This window comes from Myxocyprinus asiaticus, chromosome 35, assembly GCF_019703515.2.
Source record: "Myxocyprinus asiaticus isolate MX2 ecotype Aquarium Trade chromosome 35, UBuf_Myxa_2, whole genome shotgun sequence".
NCBI classification, from domain to species: Eukaryota; Metazoa; Chordata; class Actinopteri; order Cypriniformes; family Catostomidae; genus Myxocyprinus; species Myxocyprinus asiaticus.
The window spans coordinates 23,823,793-23,851,203 of NC_059378.1; the positions used below are offsets into that span (position 1 = coordinate 23,823,793).

General features: G+C 41.1%; 1 protein-coding gene across 4 annotated transcripts in view; it reads left to right on the forward strand.

The window, feature by feature from the left end:
* The window catches only part of LOC127425781 (cAMP-specific 3',5'-cyclic phosphodiesterase 4C-like), a 142,644-nt gene that overhangs the window by 63,000 nt on the left and 52,233 nt on the right, over positions 1-27,411 (forward strand). The window contains exon 1 of one of the 4 annotated variants that reach the window (XM_051672028.1): positions 20,301-20,915. The exons of the other annotated variants lie outside the window; for them this stretch is intronic. Within the exon in view, the coding sequence (XP_051527988.1) occupies positions 20,833-20,915 (83 nt within the window). The 5' untranslated portion in view covers positions 20,301-20,832. Of the gene's footprint in view, positions 1-20,300; positions 20,916-27,411 lie in introns of those variants that run through there. 4 annotated transcript variants of the gene reach the window in all.

Genomic DNA, 27,411 nt, shown 5'->3' on the forward strand with positions numbered 1-27,411 from the left:
ATGAAAACTAAATCATAATATATTTTGATATAATGCACTGCACAATGAATATAGTGTAATCAAGGTAATCAGTCCTCTGTTAATGCATGCATTATTTTCTTGCATCACCAGAGAGCAGCGTTTTTCAAAGCAATTCTCAGAATACACTGCTACTAGGGGATAAATTAGGATGGGGCACCCTTTTGATTTACTGTAATTATTACTAATCAGTGTGCCTTTTTTATTAGAGTCTGTAACTTCTTGAATTGTTTTCTTGTTTAAGGCAGATTGCTTGTTGACCAGAAAGGATTTGCAGTAATTTGAAGTAGATGATAACAGTTTAGGGGTGCGTTTCCTGAACAACTATATATCTCACTGCTTAACCACCGTAGAATGATGATTCGTTGGAGAAATGAACTAGATAGTGACGATTATTTTCCGAAACCATAGTAACTATGTCGCACATTCATCATTCGAACCATGTTGGTTTAACAATATAGAGCTGTCGTTAATGACGTTACGCAGGGGTTAGAGTAATAACTTCTACAGACATCAAATAATAATAGCTTATTTACACATACACCAGAAAGCTGTTTAATGCGCGAAAGCTGCTGAAGACACGAAAGTTTTGTGCACTATGTAATGCAACAGATGACTGAGCTGCAATAGTGGGGTTTCCCATTACATCAGAGAACGGGGTTCCCCCAATGCACATGCACACTCTCAAAAACAAATAAGAACATCACTTATGCATTAACATGGACACCTAAGCTGTGTTCTCTGACAGAAATAGTGTGTGTTAAAGTGCTTTCTCTTATCAGCGTTTAATCCCTTAAACAGCTGCATTTGCATCTACTTGACATATAAGAACGCTGTATTCTGCAAAACCCTGGAATAAGCAGTTTTCTTAAGTACATGTAAACAGAGACAAATTCTTGACAGAATAAAAGAAATATATGGAATAAAATATATAGAAGCCTCAGCGAAGTCAAATGATGTCCACACAGCAAACTAACATGGAACTAAGTTTTTAACCACAGGTAATAGCTGTAGTTCCAACCACAAAACTTTGCGATGCTGTTTGCGAATGTTCGTTGGAACTACGGTTTTGTGAAACACCAAATGGTTCAACTATGTTGGTAATGATGGAAGTTGCAACCATCATTGGCTAACAATGCTTTTGGGAAACGCACCCCAGTTGGAGATGTGGCTTTTCTTATTTCTGGTTGCTAAAGCAAAGTGCACACAACATGACTGAAGCTTGTTCCTGTTTCTTGTTTTGTCTTGTTGGCAACTATGATCTTCTCCTCTCTGAATATTTATGATCCTGAAATTCATTCTCAAATAAACACATGCACAAAGCAATGCGAGAGTTAATTCTTCTCAACCCCTGGTAAAAAGGCTCCTGTTTCCGACTGCTTCAATTTGATCTTGCACTTTTTCCTCTTTCCTTTATTTTAATCTGGTTGGCCAAATTTCAGACAAGTTTATCAACTAGTTACAAAATCAACATTTTGTGGCTTTTAGTTCATGTCTATTAGTTCTATGACACGTAGTGTACTCCTAAACACTGACAAAATTCACTTTTATCACATATACACATTTAAAATGTACTGTCTTTCTCTTCCGGAAATACAGACCAAATATTTTGATGACTGACACTGCACTCACTCATTTTGTCCAATCAAATGCAAGTAGCAAATAGCAAATCATGTTCATGGCTATAATGTAAACTTAAGGCTATTGGCTATTTAAAAAAGGGATGAGCCCTTTGATATGTTCCGCCCCAACTTCCCATTTCAATAGGAAACATCTCAACAAAGGAAAGAAAATTCACAAGGACTCTAAACATGAAAGCTTCAGGCCACATCCACACTAATATGTTTTTGTTTGAAAACACATCTTTTTCTCTACAATTTAGACTTCCAGCCACACTGAGATGGTGTTTTTGACAGTGAAAACTGAGATTTTCCAAAATGCTCTCCCTCTTTATCCTAAGATAAATTTAAAAACACTGTCTTCGCGATGACGGATTTGTTGTCATGTAACGCAGTCGTGTGATCCATTCAACCCAAAACAATTAAGATGTTGGCCAATTTTATACGGAAGTTTACACGGAATTGCTGTTGAACGACACAAGGACACTTACGTTTCAGACCTTACATGGAACGGCGATTTTTCACATGTGCAGTAAATGTATCCAGATTAATGTGGACGTAGCCTCTGTCTTGTGTGTCTGTTTGGCTTAATTGAAATAATGTTAAAAGCTTTTACAGCATTTGCTTGGTCAGGTTCACCATGTCATCAGTAACATACTGGGACAATATTCAGATTTATAAGGAGGGGGATGGGAAAACCACAGTGTGTGTTATGATTATACAGAAGCAGATGGCTTAACAGTACAAAACAAATTGTCCTGCCTCACTTCTCCATGACACAAGCAATGTCCACCTGTTCCCTTAAGCCCAAATAATCAGTTTCTATTTCCCAACAGAAAAGATAGAACATGAAAACGTCAGAGTGAGAAAATGTATAAAAATCTAATATACATTTAATATAAAATTAATGCTTGATTGCATTAACAATTTTTTATTTATTTTTTTACAAGCAAATGTGAGTGCCACTTGTTAGTGGAAAACTCGCCACCTCTTTGCTTTTGTGGGTGGTTTGGGCATTGTTATGAGGTTGCTAAGGTGTTCTATGTGGTTGCTAGGTCATTGATTACTGGCCCAAGTCAAAATAGCCCTCCCCTAAGCCCTCTATGATATTCTGGTGCCTATATATTTGGGTCAAACCTTGAATGTGCACTGCCGTTCAAAAGTTTGGGGTCACTTGCCTGAAATGTTTCTCATGATCTTACAAAACATTTTGATCTGAAGGCGTATGCTTAAATGTTTGAAATTAGTTTTGTAGACAAAAATATAATTGTGCCAACATATAATTTTATTTAATTATAAAACTAAAATTTTATAAAAAATACCAAATAAGTTTTTGAAATGGATGATTTGGACCAAATAATTAAGAAAAGCAACCACTAAGTGCCCAGCATATAGATGGGAACTCCTTCAATATTCTTTAAAAAGCATCCCAGGGTGATACCTCAAGAAGTTGGTTGAGAAATGTCAAGAGTACATTTCCGCAAAATCTAGGCAAAGTGTGGCCACTTTGAAGATGCTAAAATATAACATAGTTTTGATTTATTTTGGATTTTTTTAGTCAAAACATAATTCCCATATTTCCATTTCTATTATTCCACAGTTGTGATGACTTTACTATTATTCTAAAATGTGAAAAAAATAAAAAAATAAAAAAATAAAGAATGAGTAAGTGACCCTAAATTTTGAATGGTAGTGTAAATGTATTATTATTATTATTATTTATTTATTTATTTATTTTGCCTGTTTTATCATCCACCAGGTGAAAATAGTAAGCCCAATTGCTTTTTTCAAACAGTGCATTGAAATTTAATACTTAGGTTTAAGGGTTTGTTAAAGGGGGGTTGGGGGGTTGTTACTCCACATAGACGCATTTCGTTATTGTGCACTGTCTCCGTGTTTATATCAGCATCTCCCGCTAAGCACATTTATGCATGCATCCTCCCATGAACATCGGGTTTCGGATGCCACGAATGGGCCTCTGCCCCGGGGAGTTCGGGGGCCCCCTGCTGCTGGTTTCATATTTCCTGCATAATTACTCAGCACAGTATACATTTTCCAATAGGTCAGTTATGCATGACAGCAGTGTGTAAATGCTGTACGGAAGTTTTCTCCTCCGGAAAAGCCGGTCGCTACGTGAATCAAAGTGATTATTAAACTGCAAACAGCTGCTATTTAATTAAATATGTAGTCTGTATGAAGTGAGTTAGCGCTCTGCTCGCGGTAATCTGCTTCAAACAGAACACGTGTGTGTGTGTGTGTGAGCTAAGGAGCTTGTAAGAGCAGCCGGCTTCAACACAACATCGGCATGTTATCCCTACTGCTAACTGAGACTTTCAATGAGCAGTGGGACTAGCTAATGAGAGCCGTTCCATGTAAAGACCTGCAACCTTACTGACTGAAGACCTACAGAACTCCCTTGATGACAAAACTGGAACATGTTACATTATTTTGCAAGCTGGTACAAACTGACAAAAAGTGCCCACCAAATTGGCATATGACACCGCAAAATTCACCAGCCAAACAGAAAATGTACCCGCATTTGGCACTTGGCGGGTGTCAATTTCGGACCCTGGCTTAGGGTGTTCCAGTTAAACCCATAGGCATGGGTTCCAGCAGTAGTGGGCACTCGCGCAACATAAGCAATGATACACATCCGAGTCCATGAGACAGAGGGAAATTAGCAAGGGAAGGGCATAAAAATCTGAAGTGGAACGCACCCTGGGAGATTGATGCAGTCCTAGATTCAGGTAAAGTTTATTTGTTATTCCTTTTGTTTTGTTTTGTTTTGTTTTGTTTTGTTTTGTTTTGTTTTTTTGTCTGTTTTTAGAATGAATTATAAAAATACTTTAATAAAAATTATTTTTTATTAGAATTCCCACAAGTCCAAAAACATGCAGGTTAAGTGAATTGGAGACTCTAAATTGCCCCGTAGATGTGAGTGAGAGTCCCCAGAGTTGTGTCAGGAAGTGCATCCGGCATTAAACCTGTGCCAAGTCAAATATGCGGATTACGGATGGTCCGCTGTGCCGACCCCTAACGGGAGCAGCAGAAAGAAGAAGAATTGTTAGAAAGAATTATTGTTGACTCGAGCTATTGCCTCAAAAGGCTGTTAGCTGTTTGACTGTAATTACAAATGATAAATGCTTTTCCTGATTATTGCAGTGTAATAATTCTACTGCAATATAATCTACACAAAATCTGCAAAATGTACACAAATGAATATGGTAACATTACAATGAACACAGGCAATGACTGTGTAACAAACAGTCATCTTAAGGTAGCTACAAGTGTTAAATCTCAATATAACTCTTCTAAACTATATCAATTACATAACTTCACTTACAGCTTTAAACCGCTTTCCCTTTAATCATATTCTAGACTTGTGTGGGGTAGGGGTAGGTGAAGCGCGATCTGCTGTGATGTCGCAATCGAGTTGCATTTTGGGATTTGGAGCTGCCTGAAGCGTATTTGTGTAGGCTCGCTCCCTCTATCTAAATCGAGGGGTTGAGGTTTGTCAGCAGAAACTTAAATCGCCGACTTAAGGAAGTGTAATGGACTTCCAAAATGGCTGCAGCGATTCCCCCGAGGGGAAGGGCCAAGGGAAGTTAGCAAGTAGATGTGTAAGTGAAATGGAACGCAGCCTTTAAGCTTGCGAAGTTGTCTTTTAGGCCCATCTGCTGGTTGGATTTTGTGAGAACAGCTTTGTTTGTTCTGATTTGGGAGTTGTGTTTGCTGTAAAATCATGATGTGACGGGAAATGGTGCACAGATGGTAGTGGACCGATATGGTGTTTAACACCAGCTGTTATAACAATGATGATGAAGGTGAATATAATAAGGATAAAGATCAGGATAATCTGTAGAGTGCATGTATACCATTTTGCAGTTCCCTTTAAAAAAAAAAAAAAAAAAAAAAAAAAACAGTTTAAACTGGTTTGCATTCTGTCAAAAATAAAATGATGCATCTCATTCTCACAAACAACCTGCTTAAAAATTTTTTTTTTGGAAAGTGTGAATTTATAAAACACAGACTGCAATGAAAGAGGGGAAATTACTGTAGTTCACATAATTTATGCTTGCAACTTAGAGTTATTGTACATGGAATGTTTGTACTTAAAATTAAATTTTTGAAGGTTCCACACTTACCCTTTTTTCTACCCACATGGTGCTAGTGCCCAATCTGCCCCCCTCCGCTCATTTCCACTGAAGAAAAGGCAGTTCTGAGTAAAAAAATTAGATTGGCCCTTCAAACCTGCTGGTCTCAAACCAGGAAGCACTAATGTCGATGGCTGATCATCATACGCAGCTCTGCCTGTCGTTCCAGCCTGATGACCCTACTGTCTCTGCCTGCCTCTCAGACATTTCGGCCTGGATGAAGAAACGCCACCTTAAGCTCAAACTTGCCAAGACAGAACTCCTCGTGATCCCAGCCAGCCCATCTGTTGACCACAACCTCACTATTCATCTTGGTTCAACTACACTAACACCAAACAGAACAGCTCGGAACCTGGGAGTGGTGGTAGATGACCAGCTTAATTTTACCGCCCACATCTCATCAACCGCCTGGTCTTGCAGAATCTCACTCTAAAACATCAGGAAAATCAGATCTCTTCTGTCTAAAAATGCTGCACAGCTCCTGGTCCAAGCTCTGGTCATTTCAGGACTGGATTACTGTAACGCTTTGTTGGCTGAGGGGCCTCTGCCCAAGGAAGACGCAGATTCACCAACAGGGGAACTGTTTCGCAGAAGATACATCACACGGGGTTACATATGTGCAACCAGCACATGCGGGCCACCTGGAGCTCATCATGAACCTGTAGGGCTTTACTGGTTGTTTAGATCAGTGTTACTATCAGAAATAATTAATAATTATTTCTGTAGTTATTAATCAATATTTAAATTAATTAATTGGATCTAACTCATTAAAACCTCATATAGGACTCCAGTAAATGTAGTGTGCTACGTTTAGGAGCAAGTTTGGTTATTAGCAATAATTAATAATTATCAAAGATAATTATTAATTATTAAAATCAATAGAACATTGATGAGAATCAATGTTAGCTTTTTTTTTAATCCTTTAAAATCACCACTTATCAATTGTTAACATCGATGAAACATTAAAATTAACACTAGCTTATTGATCATTCTAATTCAATCAAAGATAATTATCAATTATCAAAAATCTATAGAATATTAATAAGGATTAACATTGACGGGGCACCACCCTGAAACCAGGGACTAATAACCGAATATTAAAACAGTCTCAATATTAGATTGTTTTCTTAGGAAAATCGACATCCGAAGAATATCGATTTTCGAATAAAAAAACAATGAATGAAGGTTTGAATCCGAGCACTGACATCCCGTCAGCACGACACAGGCGCATGCAAAACAAACCAAAATACTTCTCTTTGTAATATAAACAAAGTTTATTTATGCAGTAATATCAATTAATAATTAATACAATGCAGTCAATAAACTTCCGACTTACAACTACAAACTAAACAGTGATATGATTAGATATGGAAATAAAAATAATCCTATAACACATAAGGTGTGTGTGTGTGTATGTGTGTCAGTGTGGTTAGTGAGAGAGAGAGAGAGAGAGAGAGAGAGAGAGAGAGAGAGAGAGAGATGATTGCCCGAAAGCTGATTTCGCGATAGCTGGAGATGAAGCAGCCGTGTTCATCACTCAGAGACGCGGTTTTACGAGCGGGGCTCGTAAAAGTCCCTTGTTATTTGACTCTTTAATGGATGAACTCAGTTGCTGTCTCACCCGCGATGGCGAAAATGCACAACAGTCCAATTTGGTTGGACTACAATACAGCAAAACAAATTCGTGATAATTAATACCCTGAGTATTAATAATTAGCGGACATGGCGGTCCGTAAACTGTACAAGCAAAAACCTTGAAACACAAGAATAACATGCTATAATATTCTATCTCTGCCCAGACGTAAACCTCTTACTTGAATCGCATGAGGACACAGGTAGAATGTGTTTTCCTCCGTCATTTAACTTTGACCCGGTTTCTTGAGGCTCGTGTGATGACGAGAGCCGTTTCCTCGCGCTGTCGGCGGCCGGTACGGCTGTTGATTCTCAGAGGGCGGTACGGCTGTTGATTCTCGGCGGGCTGGCGGAGAACTCAGAAATGTCGACTTGATTGAAGATGGAAGAGAAATCTTTAATCTCTTCACTTCTGTAGGCCAACGGATGAAGATGCGAATTGCTCGGCGGTCTCCTTCGGATCCGTTAGAGTGTTTGGTTGAACACAGAGTAATCTCAACTCGTCCAGCGAGATGGAGATTGTATGGCTACAGTTTCAAGTCGGACATTACTTCCTTATGCCACGAGGTTACACCGGAGAGCAGCAAAAAGCTACGTCCGTATTCGGTGAACGAAGTAGCCGGAAGCCACTTTGGAAGCATTTCAGAATTATTTGAAGTCCTGATGATGTCATGTTTGAGGGACGTTCTGTTGTGTGCCTCATCCAATAGGAGTTGAGTGCTCGATCCTTTAGTGGGCAAGGCTTCATGGATCTGTAGTCTGTTTAGGACTCCCTTTGTTTGATTTTGGTGCGATTTTATCAGTAAGATTTATGACTTAGAAGGAGGGGGCTTGAGGAATGTTTTTTATGACTGTTAGGCCTGCCTTTGTCTTCTATCTGAATACATGAGGCCCAACAAACCTCTGGGAAGAAAGGAACCAGGACGGGGCACGGCCGTGAGCAGCGCTCTGAGCCCAGGAACCGATCGTCGAGCCGCGAGGTTTCAGGGGGGAGTGGAGGGTTCCACTCCAGCCCGATGCTCGCAGCCACCCAGGCAAGCATGACCGTCATCTCCGCGACGGCCTGCGATGGGGCGACCGCACCCGAAGATGGGAGCCCCGTCGAGTCCTCGGTGTCAGACTGAACCAGCCCGCTCTCCGATGCTGCAATCTAGAGCTCATCCGCTTTGCAAACTCCAAATGAGATTGCGAACTCACCCTGAGACGAGCCGGCGATCTCACCGCAGAACTCGACTGGGGCAAACGAGTGTGCTGGGGAATGGGAGGTCTGTGGGGGGTTACCCGGCAGAGCAGCTCTCATTGGAATCCCCAAATCGCTCCCAGTGCTAACCGCCACGGCCTCAAACCCGTAGGTAGAAGGACCGTGGCGAGGAGCCACTGGGGTGGCTTTCCCTCTGAGGAAGGAAAGCCGCGACTGCAATGTTGCCATGGTCATGTTCTCGCAGTAAATCCAACAGCTTTCGAGGTAAATGGATCGGCGGAGGAATTCAGCTCGCTGAAACACAACCGCTCGGCGCCGAAGAAAAAATCTGAATGAGTGGTTGCGAGCCAGCTCCTTTTATACCTGTATGTCCGGGGGAGTGGCATGCAAATTCCACTTTCCAATTCCCATTGGCCTTTTCTCAAAGATCAGAGGTGTTTGGGGCTCCCAAGAGCAACCCCTAGTGTCACTACATTGACACAACATCAAGTGAGTGACAGATTGAGAACTAAGGAGTAAGACTCCTTAAACTCTGGATAAGGCCAGGAGTGTGTAATAAGTTTAAGCTTAAAATGTAAAAAAGCTTAGAATGATGTAGAAATTTGTATATAAAAGTTTTTCAAATAACGCTAAAATAGACAAGTCATATATCAAATGAAAGCTCTGTTACGAACTAAGTTTGGGACCAACATAATTAGCCGTCAAAAGTTGAAAACAAAAAGGTCGCAATGGCCATGGGACAACAAAGGCTGTTTACTTTACAATGAAAATAAAGCAGCTCAAGGACAGGTGAGCTGACTGAATTAAACTATCGATTAACTAAAGAGTCAAGAAAGCTTACTATCTCCCGAAGCTTTCTGTTCTAAAAACTGAGGGAACTTTCAGGGTATGTTAGTAGCCATAGCAACTTACTCTCTAAACATAACCTGTTCCGGAGTAGGTTATGTTCCAGTGTTAGTTTATTTCTGGTAGATGTTAGTACATTTCAGATGCTGTCAGTGCATGCGTACCCTTTTAATAGCGGCACAGTGGCCATGGAAGTTCAGATTACACACTGTATTGTACTTTTAAAGCAATATTATGGTAAACTGCAATCTTTACCTCACAAATCTTTTTTTCTCCGACATTTCCAGTCTCACACCACAGATTTGCATTCAAAAGTGAACAAACTGTGTACATTGTGCTTTAACTTTTAATGGGAAGGTTTTAATACTGCAATATTTTTTAATGCAGAACACATTGGAAAGTCCCCCACACTCTTCACTGTAAAGACAGGGCTTTATGTATTTATATTTAGCCCTTCTATTAAATAATTTTTATTCTATAAATTTCATAGAATAAAATTATTATAGCACCCACATTTTATTTACAGTTCCTTCAGTCAATGAATATTAATGTTATTTATAAAATGACATTCCATAGTATCAGTATGTAGGTAATGTCTGCCAATTAAAAGCTTAAGCAATTAATCACTCGTTGTTCTTCTTCACTGACTAGATAATATGTGATAATTTCACATACCACAGATTAGAGATTTTATTTCTTATCACTCTAATTCATGTAAGCTACGGTACATATAAATGCACACATTTCCAGACTTGTACATTACTCTATTATCTGAAAATATAAATGAGACATGCTGTCATTTAGAGTCACCCACAGTGCCCTCATTAAGCTGGTGGTCAGGTGATTCAATGAAAAGATGTATCTTTCTGATGCTCAGCCTCCTCTACTCCATCAGAAACTGTACATGGTCTATCTCTAAATTAAATTTTTGTTCTGCATTTAAATAGGGACCTTTTACAGCTTCCTATTAACAAGGAAGAGATCATGAACATCTATAATGTATAGTCAGACACATGATCTTCAATTAAAACAACATAATTTAATTCCATACCAAGTAGCTGGAGGCAGATGGACCCTACTGTGCATGACAACACAACATGACAAGTTTTAATGCCACATCAAATGAGAAAAGAACACAATGGACATGTAATTCCTATCACTGTTCACCACTGTTACAGCAGATCTTCATCTTATACCGCACATGAATAATCATGTGTGGCCTATTAAAAAACATTAAATCAATGGAAAATGACGACAACTGTGGGAGATCCTACAATTGAAAGAGGGTCTATTAATACAATGACACCATCAGCAACTGTGGGAAATTAAAGGTGATATGATTTTGAAGTTTTTAGAAAACCCAACTGGGTACATCAAATGGTATTAAAAATAAAGGAAATACATTCAGTTCACATGACATACTGTAAAATAAAATGAGCATGCACAGATCATTGTAAATACCATTAAAATTAATCATAAAATAAAATATATAGTAAACCTATAGCCTATTATCATTAATAGAATATGAATGTTAATACTTATAATGAAGTTCAGTGCAAACAAATAATGTAACGGTCGACCTATTAAACATTAATGTAGGTGAGAGAGGTCTAATATTAATGTTGAATTAAGCTTTTATATGTATGGTCAAATTTTATAGTTTTATTAATTAAAAAATTCACACAATGATTCAGTATAATTTCTGTCAGGCAAACTCAGTCCTAAACCAATGTAGCTCCTATCGCTATTACGAGTGAAGATGAAATACTGCTCGTTTGCAGTCATTAAAACTTCATGTTCTGCTTCACTGAAATATTGCGTGCCTTTCTTCTTAGTGTCTGTTTCCATGGTGACTCGTGGATTCGGGGATCTGCTGAGAATGCCTTTCTGAGTTCACCGAGAACGCGCACAAACTCTGAGTTTCAAACTCATGGTTGAGTGAACTAACACCGCACAGCTGTTCTGGAACCCATATACCGCGAGTAAGCAAAGTTTTGGGTTAATCAACCGAGAGTTCAGGGTTTATGTCACGGTAAGTTAACCTTGCTTTCTGGAATACCCCTCAGGGGCACGTAACAGTTCTCATTTATTTTGTTGCTATAACACCACAGTTCAAATGATTATCAAAATCACAAAGTGAAATATGACCCCTATAAGACAACAAAGACAAACATCTCATGTATGCTCCGTTCACTGTGACTGACAGCCCCAAGTAACCTCAAACTCTACTTCAGCTCTCACAACTTTTTTGGAGCATGTTGCAATCATCTGATTTGAAATGACTGTACATTTAAAAAATAAAATAAAAATGAAATTCACAACATCATATAATGTTTAGTTGTAGTGTTTTCAATTTAGCAAAGGGTGAATATAATTGACAAATTACTCCTTTTTGTTTTTATCAGCATTTTTCATACTGACCCAACTTTTTTGGAATTGGGATTGTAAAATGAAACCAATATTTTGTAATAGTCAGCTGTATGTGTATAAGGTGAGCTTTTAAATTTGGGTGTGAAAAATTGCAGGTGGCAGCCAAAATATGCAGCAGACCTTACAAAGATGATGCGCCATGTTTGTTTGGATCAGTTTATGTAGTAACACAAGTAGTTATGTACTCATCGTTCAATGATATTATAATGACATTCAGTTCCTTTAATGGTTCTTGAACGTCTGCACTGATGTGGACAGAACGTCCTGGTTACTTGCATAATCTCCGTTCCCTGATGGAGGGAACGAGACGTTGTGTCGATGTAGTGACACTAGGGGTCACTCTCTGGTCTTTGATAAAAGGCCAATGAAAATTGGCGAGTGGTATTTGCATGCCACTCCCCCCGACATACAGGTATAAAAGGAGCTGTTATGCAACCACTCATTCAGGTTTTATGCTGAGGAGCCGAGACAAGGTCCGGCCATTTCAGCGGGTAGTTCAGCGTTGTGGTAGGAGGGACACAATGTCTCGTTCCCTCCATCAGGGAACGGAGGTTACGCAAGTAACCAGGACGTTCCCTGTCTGTCACTCACTCAACGGTGTGTCGATGTAGTGACACTAGGAGTCCCTATACGAAACGCCACAAATGGCTGAACTGTGTTATGAGAACTGGCGGTGTGTGACGGGCAGACCACTGTGTGCCTCGTAGCCAGCACACCAGGCCAACACGTAACCTCCCCCAACATAGTTATGAGTGTCAAATGGCCCTTTGGGGACAAGTCGACTACCCAAAAGATAGAGACAGGCTAACCCAGTCGTGGCCTCTTTTCCCCTTCTTTTTTTCCACTCCCTAAAAAAGAAGGGGGATTATCCGTCTGGGCCACCAGGTCTAGTCAGGGGGTGTCCCTCCCTCGCCCAAAGGCGGGGGGGGGGATATTTAAGTGGAAAATACGTCACATGGTCTTGCCGACCATGTGGAGAGTCTCATGGTAGATCCTACCCAAAGGGGGAGGAGTTACTACAAACATGGAGACTGTGGCAGAGGGGGCTCTGCCGAAGGAAGACGCAGTTTGCCAACAGGGAAACTAATTAGCGGAAGATATACAATCGCATGGGGTTACCTTACAGGGAACCGCCACATGCAGAACACCTACCCCAGAACAGGGCTCTTAGTTAGCACATGTACTGGGCTGGCAGTGAGTCTCTCCAAAAACTCGACTGCCACATGTCTCGGAGGAAGTCAACCAGGGAACATAGTTTGTGAACACTACTGGGAATTAATGCCGCACGTCTTCAGCTCAGAAGGAGGTGAAAGGCGCTATGTGCAAGGGATACACCCGGCCGGCTATACCGGGCTTATCCGCTTGTATTGCGTGCCACTACCTGGGATGAAACCGGTTCCAACTGGAGGTTTTTGATCCTTGCAAAGGTATTGGGTGTTGTCCAGCCCGCTGCTCTACAAATGTCTGTTAGAGAGGCACCCCTGGCGAGGGCCAAGGAGGCCTCTATACCCCTGGTAGAATGGGCTCGTAGCCCTACCGGGGGCGGCACGTCCTGGGCGTGATATGCCATAGCTATGGCGTCAATGAGCCAGTGGGCGATCCTCTGCTTGGAGACAGTGCTTCCTTTCCACTGTGCACCAAAGCAGACAAAGAGCTGCTCAGAGATCCTAAAGCTCTGCGTGTGATCCAAATGATACGTAAAGCGCGCACCGGACACAGCAATGACAGGGCTGGGTCTGCCTCCTCCTGGGGCAGCACTTGCAGGTGGGAACCTTGGGCACATAGCCCAGTCGGGGTCTCAGGATCACATGAGAGTAGCCCGGACCGAACTCCAGGCATGTTTCGCTGACAGAGAACGCTTGCAGGTCTCCTACCCTCTTGATGGAAGTGAGCACAGTCAGGAGGGCAGTCTTCAAAGAGAGTGCCTTAAACTCAGCTGACTGCAAAGGCTCAACCCGCCTGATCCTCAAATGCAAACTGCAGGAAGGGTCTGTGTCGAGGTAGAATCGAGACGTGGAAGTACGTGTCCTTCAGGTCTACCACCACAAACCAATCTTGACGCCGGACACTCGCCACAATGCGTTTTTGCGTCAGCATCTCGAACGGGAGTCTGTGTAAAGCCCGGTTCAGTATTCGCAGGTCCAAGATTGGCCGCAACCCACCGCCTTTTTTCAGTACGAAGAAGTAGGGGCTGTAAAACCCCTTCTTCATCTCGGCTAGAGGGAGAGGTTCTATCGCACCCTTCCATAGGAGGGTAGCTATCTCCGCACACAAGGTAGCAGCGTTTTCATCTTTCACCAAGGTGAAGTGGATACCACTGAACCTGGGCAGATGCCTTGCGAACTGAATCGCGTAGCCGAGTCAGATGGTCCGGACCAGCCATCACGACGGACTGGAAAGCGCAAGCCACGCATCCAAGTTCCACGCAAGGGGGACCAAAGGGACAATGTCGTCGGACGTACCGGCAGGTGGGGCCTCGTGTCGGGACGGAGCTTGAGGTGCCACACCATGTCATGGCTGTGCTGAGTCTAGGGACATCGAAGCACTTACCTGGCTCCTTGTGACCACCCCCGGAACAGCCTGAGATGGGGGAGGAAGAGCCCTGTCCTCGTGACCTGTGGAGACTGTCACATCGGGGGTGGATTTGTGCCACAGCTGGGCGCTCAGGGGCGGAAGACTGCCGCTGAAGCGCCAAACCTGCCAAATAGAGTGGTGGACGGTGGTCGTGACGATGGCTGTGTACACTGGATATGTGACCCAGGGAACAAGGAAACTCTTGGGTACTGCAGCCACTTGGGCATGCAGCGCAATTAAATGCAAAGATAACAAAAAGATTCTCCTCCCAGCCCTGACCGGGGAATGGAGTGGTCTGCTTACCAGCTCCAGAGCAGCGGGTTTCGTCGTCCCTGGGTCGCCCGTCTCAGGGGCACTTTGAAGCTTTTCACGGGTTCTTGGCGGCCGCGAGACGGGTGGCGTCTGCTTCCTGCGGTGGGCTCCACGCGGGGGCCGGGCTGAAGGGGCGACGAGCAGATGGGGTGCGGGATCTTGAGCCGTGCCGGGGCAGGATATGCCGGATAGCCTCCGTCTGCTGCTCCACCGTTGAGAACTGCTGGGCAAAGTCCTTGACGGTGTCACCGAATAGGCCAGCCTGGGAGATGGGGGCAGCAAGGAACCGTGTCCTGTCAGCCTCACCCATCTCAACCAGGTTGAGCCAAAGGTGGCGCTCCTGGACCACTAATATGGACATCATCTGCCCGAGAGACTGCGCCGTGACCTCTGCCGCTTGGAGAGCGAGGTCGGTCGACGAGCGCAGTTCCTGCATCAATCCCGGGGTGGAACTACCCTCGTGCAGTTCCTTTAGTGCCTTGGTGGACTTGCAGGAGAGCCATGGCGTGCAGGGCAGAGGCGGCTTGTCCAGCGGCACCTTAGGCCTTGGCCGTCAGAGACGACGTAAACCTACAGGCCTTGGACAGGGGCTTTGGGCACCCGTGCCAGGTGGCGCCGCTCTGTGGGCATAGGTGCACCGCGAGCGCCTTTATCCACCGGGGGACTGCCAAATAGCCCTTGGCCACCCCACCATCGAGGGTAGTGAGGGCGGGGAAGCTGAAAAGATCAGAACCGGGCAGATAAAAGTGCCTCCCACGACCTTGTCAGCTCTTCATGCACTTCCGGGAAGAAAGGAACGGGGGCGGGGCATGGCTTTGAGCGGCGCCGCGAGCCCAGGAACCAATCATCGAGCTGCGAGGGTTCAGGGAAGAGCGGAGGGTTTCACTCTAGCCCGACGCTCGCGGCTGCCCGGGAAAGCATGTTGTCATCTCCGCGTCAGCCTGCGACCGCACCCGAAGGGAGGAGCCCAGCTGAGGCTTCCGCGTCCGACTGGATGAGCCCGCTCTCCGATGTTGCGCTCGAAAGCTCATCACTTTCGCAGGCTCCGAATAAGAGGTCAAACTCGCTGTGAGACGAGCCGGCGGACACATCCGGAAGCCCGATCGGGGCAGACGAGCATGCTGGGGAATGGGAGGTCTGCGAGGGGATACCCGGCGGAGGCGATCCCATTGGGGTACCCAAATCGCCCCAGTGCTTGCCACGCTGGCCTCATACCCATGGGTAAAAGGACCGAGGCAGAGAGCCTCTGGGGTGGCTTGCTTTCTTATGAAGGCAAGCCGTGACCGCACCGTTGCCATGGACATGTCCTCGCAATGAGTACATGGCACATCCACGAACACTGTCTCCGCATGAGCAGTGCCCAGACACGAAAGACAGTGATCGTGACCGTCAGAAGGCGAGAGATAACGAGCGCAACCAGGAATAACACACAAAGAAAGGCATCTTTAAAAAGACGTTCCGTGTGTGCCGCTTTTTTAGAGAAATATACTCTTTTAGAGAAATATACTCTTATTTCTGCCGAAGCGCCCAGGGGCATTCTCTGCAGTGCACCAGTGCAGAGGAGGGAGAAGCCGCTGAAATGCGCCATCAGATCCAGCAGAGTTGAATGAACAGTCGTGGGAATTCAGCTCAGTGAGCATGACCATTCAGCTCCGAAGAGAAAATCTGAATGAGTGGTTGCATACCAGCTCCTTTTATACCCGTATGTCCGGGGGAGCGGCATGCAATACCACTCGCCAATTTTCATTGGCCTTTTATCAAAGGCCAGAGGTGTCTCGGGCTCCCAAGAGTGTCCCCTATTGTCACTACATCGACACAACGTCGAGTGAGTGACAGATAGGAAACACTGTACTAAAATACTTGCAACAGTGTTTCCTGCATCATGCAGCTAGAATTTTTTATTTTATTTTAGCTGAGTTGTGAGTTTGCTGTCTGAATGTGATAAAAGAGAGAGACATGTAACACTACAAAAAAAAATCTGTTTCGTTGTCCCCACTGGTTGCACACAACATTAAACCTACAGAGTGACCAGTGTAATCCAGTTGAAGAATTCATAATTTAAGAACCAAACCACTTTGTTTTGATATGCATCATGCACCACTGCAGATCACGCGGATTCCTCCAGACTAAAGACTCGGCTGTCTCCTGCGGGTTAACCAGGATTTAAATGATAAAATATTTTTGAAGGCAGCAGCCACATAAAAGTTTTGAAAGGAGGCTTTTGTTGGGTTCAGGTTTAGATCTTCTCTGCCCCAGGTGCTGTCTTGCACCCTATTAATCAGCTCCTGGCTAATGCACTTTTCTGAGTAAAATTTTTTGAAAGACAACATAACAATCCCTTTCTTCTAGGATTTGTTTGTTTTTTCTTTGTTTTTCTGCTACTGCTACCCATATGTTAGTTAGAGCACTGGTTTGCAAAATAATGTTTAAATTAGGGCTGACAATTTAATACACTAATTCTGTGTGGTTACTTGTATAAAAAATAACACATAAAAAAATTAAGGCAATTAATCATGTCCCCAGACCATAATAAGGATTTTTCCAACATTCAGAGCATTTCAAGCTTGGTGTACCACCTTCATGTTTTTATGAGTCTCAGTCAGCAATAGGCAGTAAGCACAACTCCAGCTGTACTGGCAAAAAACCACACAGAGAGCACAAGATGAGGACGCTTTCTTACGTTCAAACACAGCTTGAAGGAGCACAACTCTGAATGCAGGGGCCTCTGGACGTGTTTTTCTAAGTTAAAAAAAAAGTTTAACTTTGTCCTAAAAACTAGGGGTGTCCCGATACTATTTTTTTGAGAACGAGTACGAGAACTGCTACTTTCTTTTAGGTACTCGCTAATACCGATACCTGTTTTGTTTTTTGTTTTCTGAATTCCATATCAACAAAATGGTGTTTAAATAAATGAATGAATTAAAATTTTAGTCAACTGATAATAGAAAAATTTATTTTCAACATAATATTGTATTAGTTTTATAAAATGAATTGCTTTTATACAGAACCTCACAGCACAATCCAAAATACAACATTGTCAAATAAAGTGCAGAGCATACACAGAGTAATAAACAGAGCATCACATATGTGAGATATTGCTTAGATGTTATACAATTACTATTGATTTATTAGTAGTAGTAGTAGAAGTAGTAGTAGTAGTAATACAGTGAATATTACATAATTATACAGTTGTCATACTTTTTTTTACCATTTAATTTGAGCTTTTATTTTGGTGGAAGCCCATTCCGTTTCTGTGTATGTTTTGATGGTAGCTTCTCACTTCTGGAAAAGCTGGTCGCTCAGTGTGATTATTAAACCACAAAAGGCTGCTATTAATTCCGATACTGTCATCGGAACATCCCTACTAAAAATGCTGTGTTCATGATGCGATGCAACCAAAGTGAGACATACTGTATGTCATAATTTGATTAACAATTTTCATTGATTGACAAGCCTTAGTTTAAATTGGAATGCAGAACTTATAAATTATCATATACATATATTTTCATTGACAAAACAAGTAGTTTTAGAAAAAATATACATGTAATTTTGTATATACATGCATTCTAGGGGTACTGTAAAATAAGTCATGCATTAGAGTTAATTATTATCTTTTATTGATATGAATCAAAAGAGAAGGCATTATGTTGCCTAGTCCTTAAACGTATAGTTTAACCAAAAATGTTGTTCTAAACCCATCCTGCGCACCTGTCCCGTTGTTCCTGCTTAACTTACATTAAGCCAAAGAAACATTAATATGGAAACTTCATACCCCAAAATAGTGTCTTAAGGTAAACATTCATGTAAACATTTCTCTAACTTTATTTCTTTCGTGAAACACAAAAGAAGATGTTGTCTCAGTCACCATTCATTTTCATTGACTTTTGTTTCCCATTCAGTGAAAATTAATGGTGACTGAAACTGCCATTCTGCCTAACATCTCTGTATGTGTGCATGGAACAAAGAAAGTCATATAGGTTTGGAACACAGGAGGGTTAGTAAATGATGGCAGAATTTTCATTTTTGATTGAATTATTCCTTTAAGTTTTTAAACATGCGTTTAAAGAGATGACAGTTTGCTCAATGCTGAAAAAAAAATTACAGCGAACGTTGGTGGTACTAAGGTATCTGAGGTACTAAGGTGGCACTTGGTCTGAAAAGTTTGAGAACCACTTTTAGAAGATAGTCAGACTCTGCCATTGGACACAGTAGAGCAACACTTGAGTGACCTGTGCAGATGTCGGTGATTCTGACTTTCATTTAAACATTTCTGTTGCCCCAGTATGGTGAAACAGAGTGTACTAATTCTTCCTGGATTCTGACGTCAGGCTATTTCCACTCAAGGAATAAGACCAGCTGAAGAAATGTTTGAAAACCCACTTGTAGATGATGAATGGCTGTAACTCTCTTTTTCACAGGGAGATGTAATTATGTTTGTAATAAGTAGTCCTCTTTAAGGTTTTCAGAGCTTATTATTTTGTCTGAAGAAGTACGTACATTACTTCTGGAAATTAGGAGAACTGCATGTTTGGAAATATTGGAAAAATCTGTGCTGTTCTTTCTTAAGCACCATTTGGAGGATTCGAAGTGAAGATGCGTTTTTCTAATAAGAGAGCTTAGGTAATGAGCTAATATTGGGGCTCTTTACAGCTCATATGGATGATAAAATACAGGCCAAGATAAAAAAAATAAATAAAAAAAAATCAACTCCGTATTTAATTCAAAACAATATGTACATTCCAATCTCTGTGAGACATTTCTGAGAAAATCTGAAACTTCCAAATCAGAGATCTGGGCAGCTTTAGGCATGTCTGTTTGATGACACAGACATAGGAAGTGGAGTCTTGTTCCTACAGGAATCATGGCATGTTTGATGAAACATAACTGTGGTGATATTAAAGCTGATTGCTATGTGTTAAGAAAATGGTCTGATCAGACACATTATAAGTCCAGTTTTAATCGGATTCAGTACCGAACTGATGTTTTGATCTGACACAGTACCAAGCTGAAGTTTCAAACAATGTCTCGTAATTACACTAAAGTTTTCTGATCTTACATGGGACTGAACTGAAATTTTGAGTGGACATGGTACGAAACTGTACTTTTAATCAGGCGCTGATCAATGTACCTCTGAAGTTCCAAAAGTCAAGATCAAGTAAGTCTCTCAATGAATTGAACAAATGTGTGCGAAGGAAGTGCAGATTCAAATATGCAGACAACAACATATGCATGTCAGAGCAGCACCCGCTGCGAGTATGTGTGTTGTTATCGTCTCATAGAGTGTGCTTTGCTGTATTGGAAGGCAAACAGGAGCCACCCATCCCAGGCTATTCACAACACAAACACACACAAACACCCACAGACGTACATATGCAGCGTGTGACTGCACACCACCCTCCGGGCTCAATGCGTTATACCTCCTCTCTCTCTCTCTCTATCTCTCTCTTACTTGTCTTTTCTTGCTCTTTCCCGCACATCTGACATTTAGCCAAAGAAACACTAATATAGAAACTTAGAAGGACTTAGTACCCCACAACAGTGTCTCAAGGGAGCCCCACTAAGGTTAAAGGCTGATGTTCTGCTATTTTCCTTTCTTTTATTACTCCTCACTGGAGAGAGAAATCATAGATTTTTCAGATTTTTAGCACTGAGTTTTGAAAGCAAGTTGAGGTTTTTCGAGGTGAGTCCATGTAGAAGTGAAGTTCGGACACAGAATCAAACTGAAGTCCTGATATGACACCATATCAAACTCTTTTCTGATTGGACATAGTACCGGACTGACATGCAGAAGTGAATCTTATCATGAGGCATCCACTCTTGTGGACTCTATTGTTCATCAGACACTGAGGATAGGGTACTGAGAATGGAACCATGATGTCTAGGACTAAGTTGTTAGACTTTAACTGCCTGAACATGGATTTAACTGTCTGCTTACTCGGTTGAGCTTGGGAATACACCGACACTCTTCTGAGATGCTGAGGATGTTTCTTACTGAAAAAGTACTGGTAAAAGGCCAAGGTTTATAGCTGTTCTGCAACTTTTTGATATGACGCACAAGTATCCTTGTATCACCAGGAGGAATTCGCTCTTTAACTATGGCTCGATTAGGAGACGACACTCTTGCATTGGGTATGTTTGCTCATGTATGTTATGACACAAAACATTTTCTATTCTTTGTTGTTGCAAACAACACTACACAGTGAGTTAAAGAAAGTGGGGTCTGCTGTTTCATATAATTTTGCTATCATTTACTCAACCTAATGTTGTTTTAAAATCACATGCCTTTCTTTGTTCTGTAGAACACATTCACATTCAATACATGGAAAAAGTGTGCAGTACATTCTTTAACATTTCTCTTTTTGTGTTGCATGGAAGAAAGTCATGTTCTTTCATTCTGTTTACTACAGTTCAGTTCAGTTCAGATTTATTAGTTTATCACAGGAGTTGAACAGTATCAAAACAGCTGTATAAACCTTTCTATCTTGGACATCCAAGACAATGATGAACTCTCATGTCTAGATCGTTTGACACTTTGTGTTTTTGACACATTCATTTTTAGTATCTTGTACCTCTGTTGGTGTTTGTGTAGGGGAGACCGGAGTGGTTAGCACACATTTCATTCTTTGTTGAATAGCTCTGGTGGAAAAAAACTTAGGAAACCCCAACTAGGTGCAAATGACAGCTTAAAGGGATAGTTCAGCCAAAAATTTTAATTATCTCATCATTTACTCTCCCTCATGTCATGTGTATGACTTTCTTTCTTCTGCTTAACACAAACAAAGATTTTTAGAAGAATATTTCAGCTCTGTAGGTCCATACAATGCAAGTGAATAATGACCAGACCTTTGAAGCTCCAAAAATCACATAAAGGCAACATAAAAGTAATCCATAAAACTCCAGTGGTTTAATCCATGTCTTCTGAAGAGATGTTAGTTGTGGGTGAGAAACAGATCAATATTTTAAGTCCCTTTTTACAATAAATCTTCACTTTCACTTTCAAAATGTGAAAGAATGAAAAGAAAGTAAACATTTAAATGTTTTACTTGTCTGAAATTAATAACAAAATTACTAGAAATTACATCTGTGCCAACCAACCCATGCAGCCAACCAACCCCGTTCTCCCCTTCATATTTCAGGTTTGGTAATGAAGCAAGAACGGTTTTATCTTGCTATTTGTAATTCTATAGGGATCTTGGGTTATCATGGATGGTATGGAGTTGTGTGTATTACATTATGCATTGCAAAATAAATGCACATTTGAGTGGGTCAATACATTAACATCACATTTTCTGTGTGTTTATCACAATTGTTTGAGATTTTCCCTTTCTTAAACTGACTTTATTGATCACATTAACCCCTTTAAGCCTGGACTGCTCATGCTTTAAACACAAACTGAAAGCTTTAAGACTACAAAAACTGTGTAATAGAAGTCAAATATGAGTGGCTTTGGCCTGTTATTGCTGAAACTAAAGCGTAGCACTGCTCTATTATTAGGTCTGACAAATCTTTTCCAGATGTGCATATGTCACAGTCAGGCATGTAAGTTCAGCCTATGACACTTGTCTGACTGCATTTTACTTACACTGTCATATTCCATTAGAATCTTTAAACATCCCAAACATGTCAGTGTAACTGTGTACAAACCAGTTTGCAACCACACAAACAAAGCAGCATAATGATTGGACATGCTTAGTGTTGAAACCTTAGCAGGAAGCAGAACGTAAACAAGTAGCTACAATTAATTTCTTCTTAAAGGTAAAGTGTTTAGACATTAAAATACTTTATACTATCCCACAGTGATTTGCAGAAACACCTATAAGTTAGCCATTCATGGATTGACTTAGGAAAACACTGTGGCTCTGTAGCACTTTCAACCCATTGCTCTGTTTTAGGTATGCATCGATATACCGTTACAAGTATTTTATCTGACGTATTGAACTCGTTAAAATTTTCAGATACCAAAATCCGATACCACACAATGCACATACAACTGTATAGTGCTGCTGTTGTGCAAGCGGGTACACAGAGTACACTGAGCGCGGGTAGAGACACAGGAGTCTATGGAAGCGCTTTTTCCTTTCTCGTGAGTAGCATTAGGAAGTTTGATTAATTAGTCAATTAGTTTGTTAAGATGTTTCAAAACAGACTTGTCTTATTACTGTAACACATCACACCCAATAACACTGCTCAGCATCTGTGTCTGTGCACTAGACATGATAAAGAGAAAATGTTAACAGCACAAGGGCAGTAAAAATAACTCATACATATGACTAAAATAATATTTATTGTATCTGTGTTCACTAGGGGTGTGACGATACACTTAGCTCACGAGATGATACACGATACTGGGTTCATGAGAACGAGAGGAGACAATATTTTAACACTACATATACACTACCGGTCAAAAGTTTTGAAACACTTACTCATTCTTTATTATATTTTTTTTTCTTCACATTTTAGAATAATTGTAAAGTCATCAAAACTATGGAATAACATAAATGGAACAATGGGAATTATGTTGTGACTAAACAAAATCCAAAATAAATCAAAACTATGTTATATTTTAGCATCTTCAAAGTAGTCATACTTTGCCTAGAATTTGCAGACATGTACTCTTGACATTTTCTCAACTTCTTGAGGTATCACCCTGGGATGCTTTTTAAACAGTATCTATGTTGGGCACTTATTTGCTGCTTTTCTTTATTGTTTGGTCCAAGTCATCAATTTCAACAACTTTTTTTTTAATAAATGTTAGTTTTATAATGAAATAAATTAATATGGTGGCACAATTATATTTTTGTCTACAAAACTAATTTCAAATATTTAAGCATATGCCTTCAGATCAAAAGATTTTTTAAATCATGAGAAACATTTCAGGCAAGTGTTTCAAATCTTTTGACCGGTAGTGTATATGACTGGAAAAATAGTCTTTTATTCGACTGAAAGTCACGAAATGCAAAATAATGCAGGTGCATTTTGAAATGTTTTAACTAATCATCTTGTAATGAATGTCACTTCAGTTCTACTTTCTGAGTATGAATTATCATATGCAGTAAAAGACACAATATGCAAGCACTGTAAAAGGTTTTGCCACAAACTCAACCGACTGGCTTCTCTCCTGTATGATTTCACATGAGTCTCTTCAGACCTGGTTGATTTTAGTTGAGAGCTGCGGTGGTTCTGTAGGTGTCTTTGCATAGTGCTTGTGTTAGCCGCGGTGTACGGCACTATTTTCTTACAGTGTTTACATATTGGCTGTGTCTCGTATGGAAGGCTGCATCCTCCGGAGGTCACATTTGTCGGCCGCATACGTCATCGAGGCTGTCTCGTTTCATTTTTTAAAAAAAATTTATTTTATTTTTTTATTGGGAATGCAAAAAAGGTTAACAATTGTATAAATGTAAGTGCATATACATAAAAGGCATTGACAATAGATAAAAAATAAGAAAAAGAAAGACAAAAAAAAAAAAAAATGAAATGAGACAGCCTCGATGACATATGCGGCCGATAAATGTGACCTCCGGAGGGTGCAGCCTTCCAAACGAGACACAGCCTTTGTTCGTGTCTTGTCTGTCACTCTGTCGCCATTTATTGTTTCCACCTGGAACCTAAAATGCTGCCACGCAAACGATTTAAAAGTGGCGGGGGCATCTTCTATGCTAATTTCACCCTCACACTCCGCCATGCTGATATTGTGAGACAGCTTTTCACCTCAACGAGAAATATCGTCACGTTTTAATATCGCGAGATCTCATGGCACGAGATCTCGTCACACCCCTAGTGTTCACTAAACTAATTAAGACAGCCCACAAAAAAACATTGTGTGCCTTTAAAAGACTATGACATACAGTTGCATGGGCTATCTATATGATACTTCTAGGTCCTTTTTTAAGCTTTAAAGTGAGTCACTATCAACTGCCATTGTATTGAAAAGATGGACTGAGATATTTATTAATATTTTTCATTTTGTGTTCCACATAAGAAAGTCGCACGTGTTTGTAATGTTGTAAGGGTGAGTAGCCTAAACTATGACAGAATTTTCATTTTTGGATGAACTATTCCTGTAACATTGTGGTTGAAGTGGGACGTGTCCTCCAATGTTGGCATGAAACCTACATCACTGCCCCAAGCAAATCCACAGTTTAGGAAGTTTCTCAAGATGTCCGACAGAAACCTGTTGCTCAGATTAGAAACATTAATCTAGATGAAATGGAATCAAAGTTTCCAAATGTCATTTGTTTGTCTGTACGTCAAGTTTGTGGTTATGGTTATTGGTGGAGGAAAACAGCATTCTAGTGTGGATGCTGAGGCGTAAAGTATCAAAATTAATGCATTTTCAAATGAAAATGTACAAGTGTGGCCGTGGCCTAAATCTTATAAGTCCTTTATAACAGTATATTTTTTTTACAGTAACTTTTTGGAAATTTCATGAAAAAGTATTTACATTTTAAATAAACCTGGTGTAATGCCTGTATACACTGCCTGGCCAAAAAACAAAAAAGTCACCTTTGGATTTAAATAAGCAGATACTTATGAACCTATGATTGGATCATTATTGCAGTGATTAATATGTTTCAGCTGGCAACAATTCTTTTAACCCTAACTGATGCAGTGTGTAGCTTCTCATTTTGTAAACAACCATGTTGGAAAACGTATCCTGTGATCGTGGAAAATATGTTTCTGTGTTTCAGAAGGGGCAAATTATTGTCCTGCATCAAGGAAAGTAAACAACTAAGGAGATTACTGAAATCACTGGAACTGGGTTAAGAACTGCCCAACGCATTATTAAAACCTGGAAGGATAGTGGTGAATCGTCAGCTTTGTTGAAAATTTGTTTGAATGATTGTGATTGGAGATCACTAAAATGCTTGGTGAAGTGGGCCTCATATCGTAAAAAATCGACAGTAGAACTCACGGCTATGTTTAATAGTGAAAGGAAGAGCATTTCCATACAAACAATGCAACGATAACTTACAGGATTGGGACTAAACAGCTCTGTGGCCACTTGATAGTGAGGCTAATCAGAAAAAAACAACCTCAGTTTGCTAGGGAGTATTGGACTGTGGAGCAATTGAAAAAGGTCATGTGGTCTGATGAGTCCAGATTTACCCTATTCCAAAGCGATTGGTGAGTCAGGGTAAGAGTAAGAAGGTAAGCGAATGAAGTGGTACACCTGTCATGCATAGTGCCCAATGTACAAGCCTCTGGAGGCTGTGTTATGATGTCGGGTTGCTTCAATTGGTCAGGTCTAGGCTCAGCAACGTTATGCAGAAATAAAATGAAGTCAGCTGACTACCTGAATGTACTGAATGACCAGGTTATCCCATCAATGGATTTTTTCTTCCCTGACAGTACGGGCATATTCTCGGATGACAATGCCAAGATTCATTGGGCTCAAATTGTGAAAGAGTGCTTCAGGGAGCAGGATAGAGAAGACTTTATGGAGTGATTCAACTCTCCCGTCATCAATACAAGATGGAACTCTGGATGGAAATAAATGTTGTGACGTTGCATAATGTTGTCGAAACAATGCCACAACGAATGCGTGCCGTAATCAAAGCTAAAGGCGGTCCAACGAAATATTAGAGTATGCAAAAACAATTTTGGCCAGGCAGTGTATAATCCAGTAAAAAAAATACTTTACAAATTAAAGGTACTATATTTCACTTGAACATTTTCACTTTTTTTTTACACTACTCATTTCGCAGCCACCTTTATCCAAAGTGACTTACACATGAGGAACATCACAAGCAATTTATTATGTAAGAGCCAACAATATCTGCTGTATCGCACTGCCTCTTGAAGCAGAAGTAAGAGATGCATACTTGATAATCGTAAACCAAAAATATGACTATTTATAACAAATTAATGATAAGTCTAGCATAAGAGTAAAAACAGCTTTACATTATGTTTAATCAGATTGTTCCTTCTCAAAATTCTGATTGGTTGATCACATTGGATGTCACAGTCTGTCTCCCTCATGTTTTCCCTATGACTCTTATATTGAAATTTTCTCCCTGACTACATCTCCCATAGTGCACTGCCCTCATCACTTCCAGCTGTTCCTCATCATCCTCACCTGTCTTCCATCCCCTCATTAATTCCTTTGTGTATATATACCCTCCAGTTTTGTTCATTGATTGTCAGTCCTTGAAGTGTTACGTTGTGTTATGTTATGACGTTCCACTCCACGTACCCAACGTTACAGAAGGACTGACCTAACAAGATGGAGATACCCGCTGGCGTAGGGCTCCTCCTGCTCGAGCAAGGGGACCATCCAGTTGAGGATCACGTCCGTGAGTTTTTACAACTGGTGAATTTAGTGCACTTTAATGACCACTCTCTGGTGGTTTTCTTCAGGACCGGTCTTAATAGTGCACTAAAGGAGCTAATGCCTCCGGCAGATCCTCACTGGACACTACTCGAGTTTGTGGAGGTGGCTCTACAAATTAGTGGCTTACCTTTCACTGTGGGTGTGGTGGATGAGGACCTTGAATCTCCCCCCACAGTGGATGCTCCAATGCCTGCAACGGCTCCTCCCTCGAAGTCTGCCATGGTTAACAAGCCAGCGCCCACGCCTGTAGCCCCGACCGTCCCAGAGCCAGTGCCTGTAGCCCCGACGTCC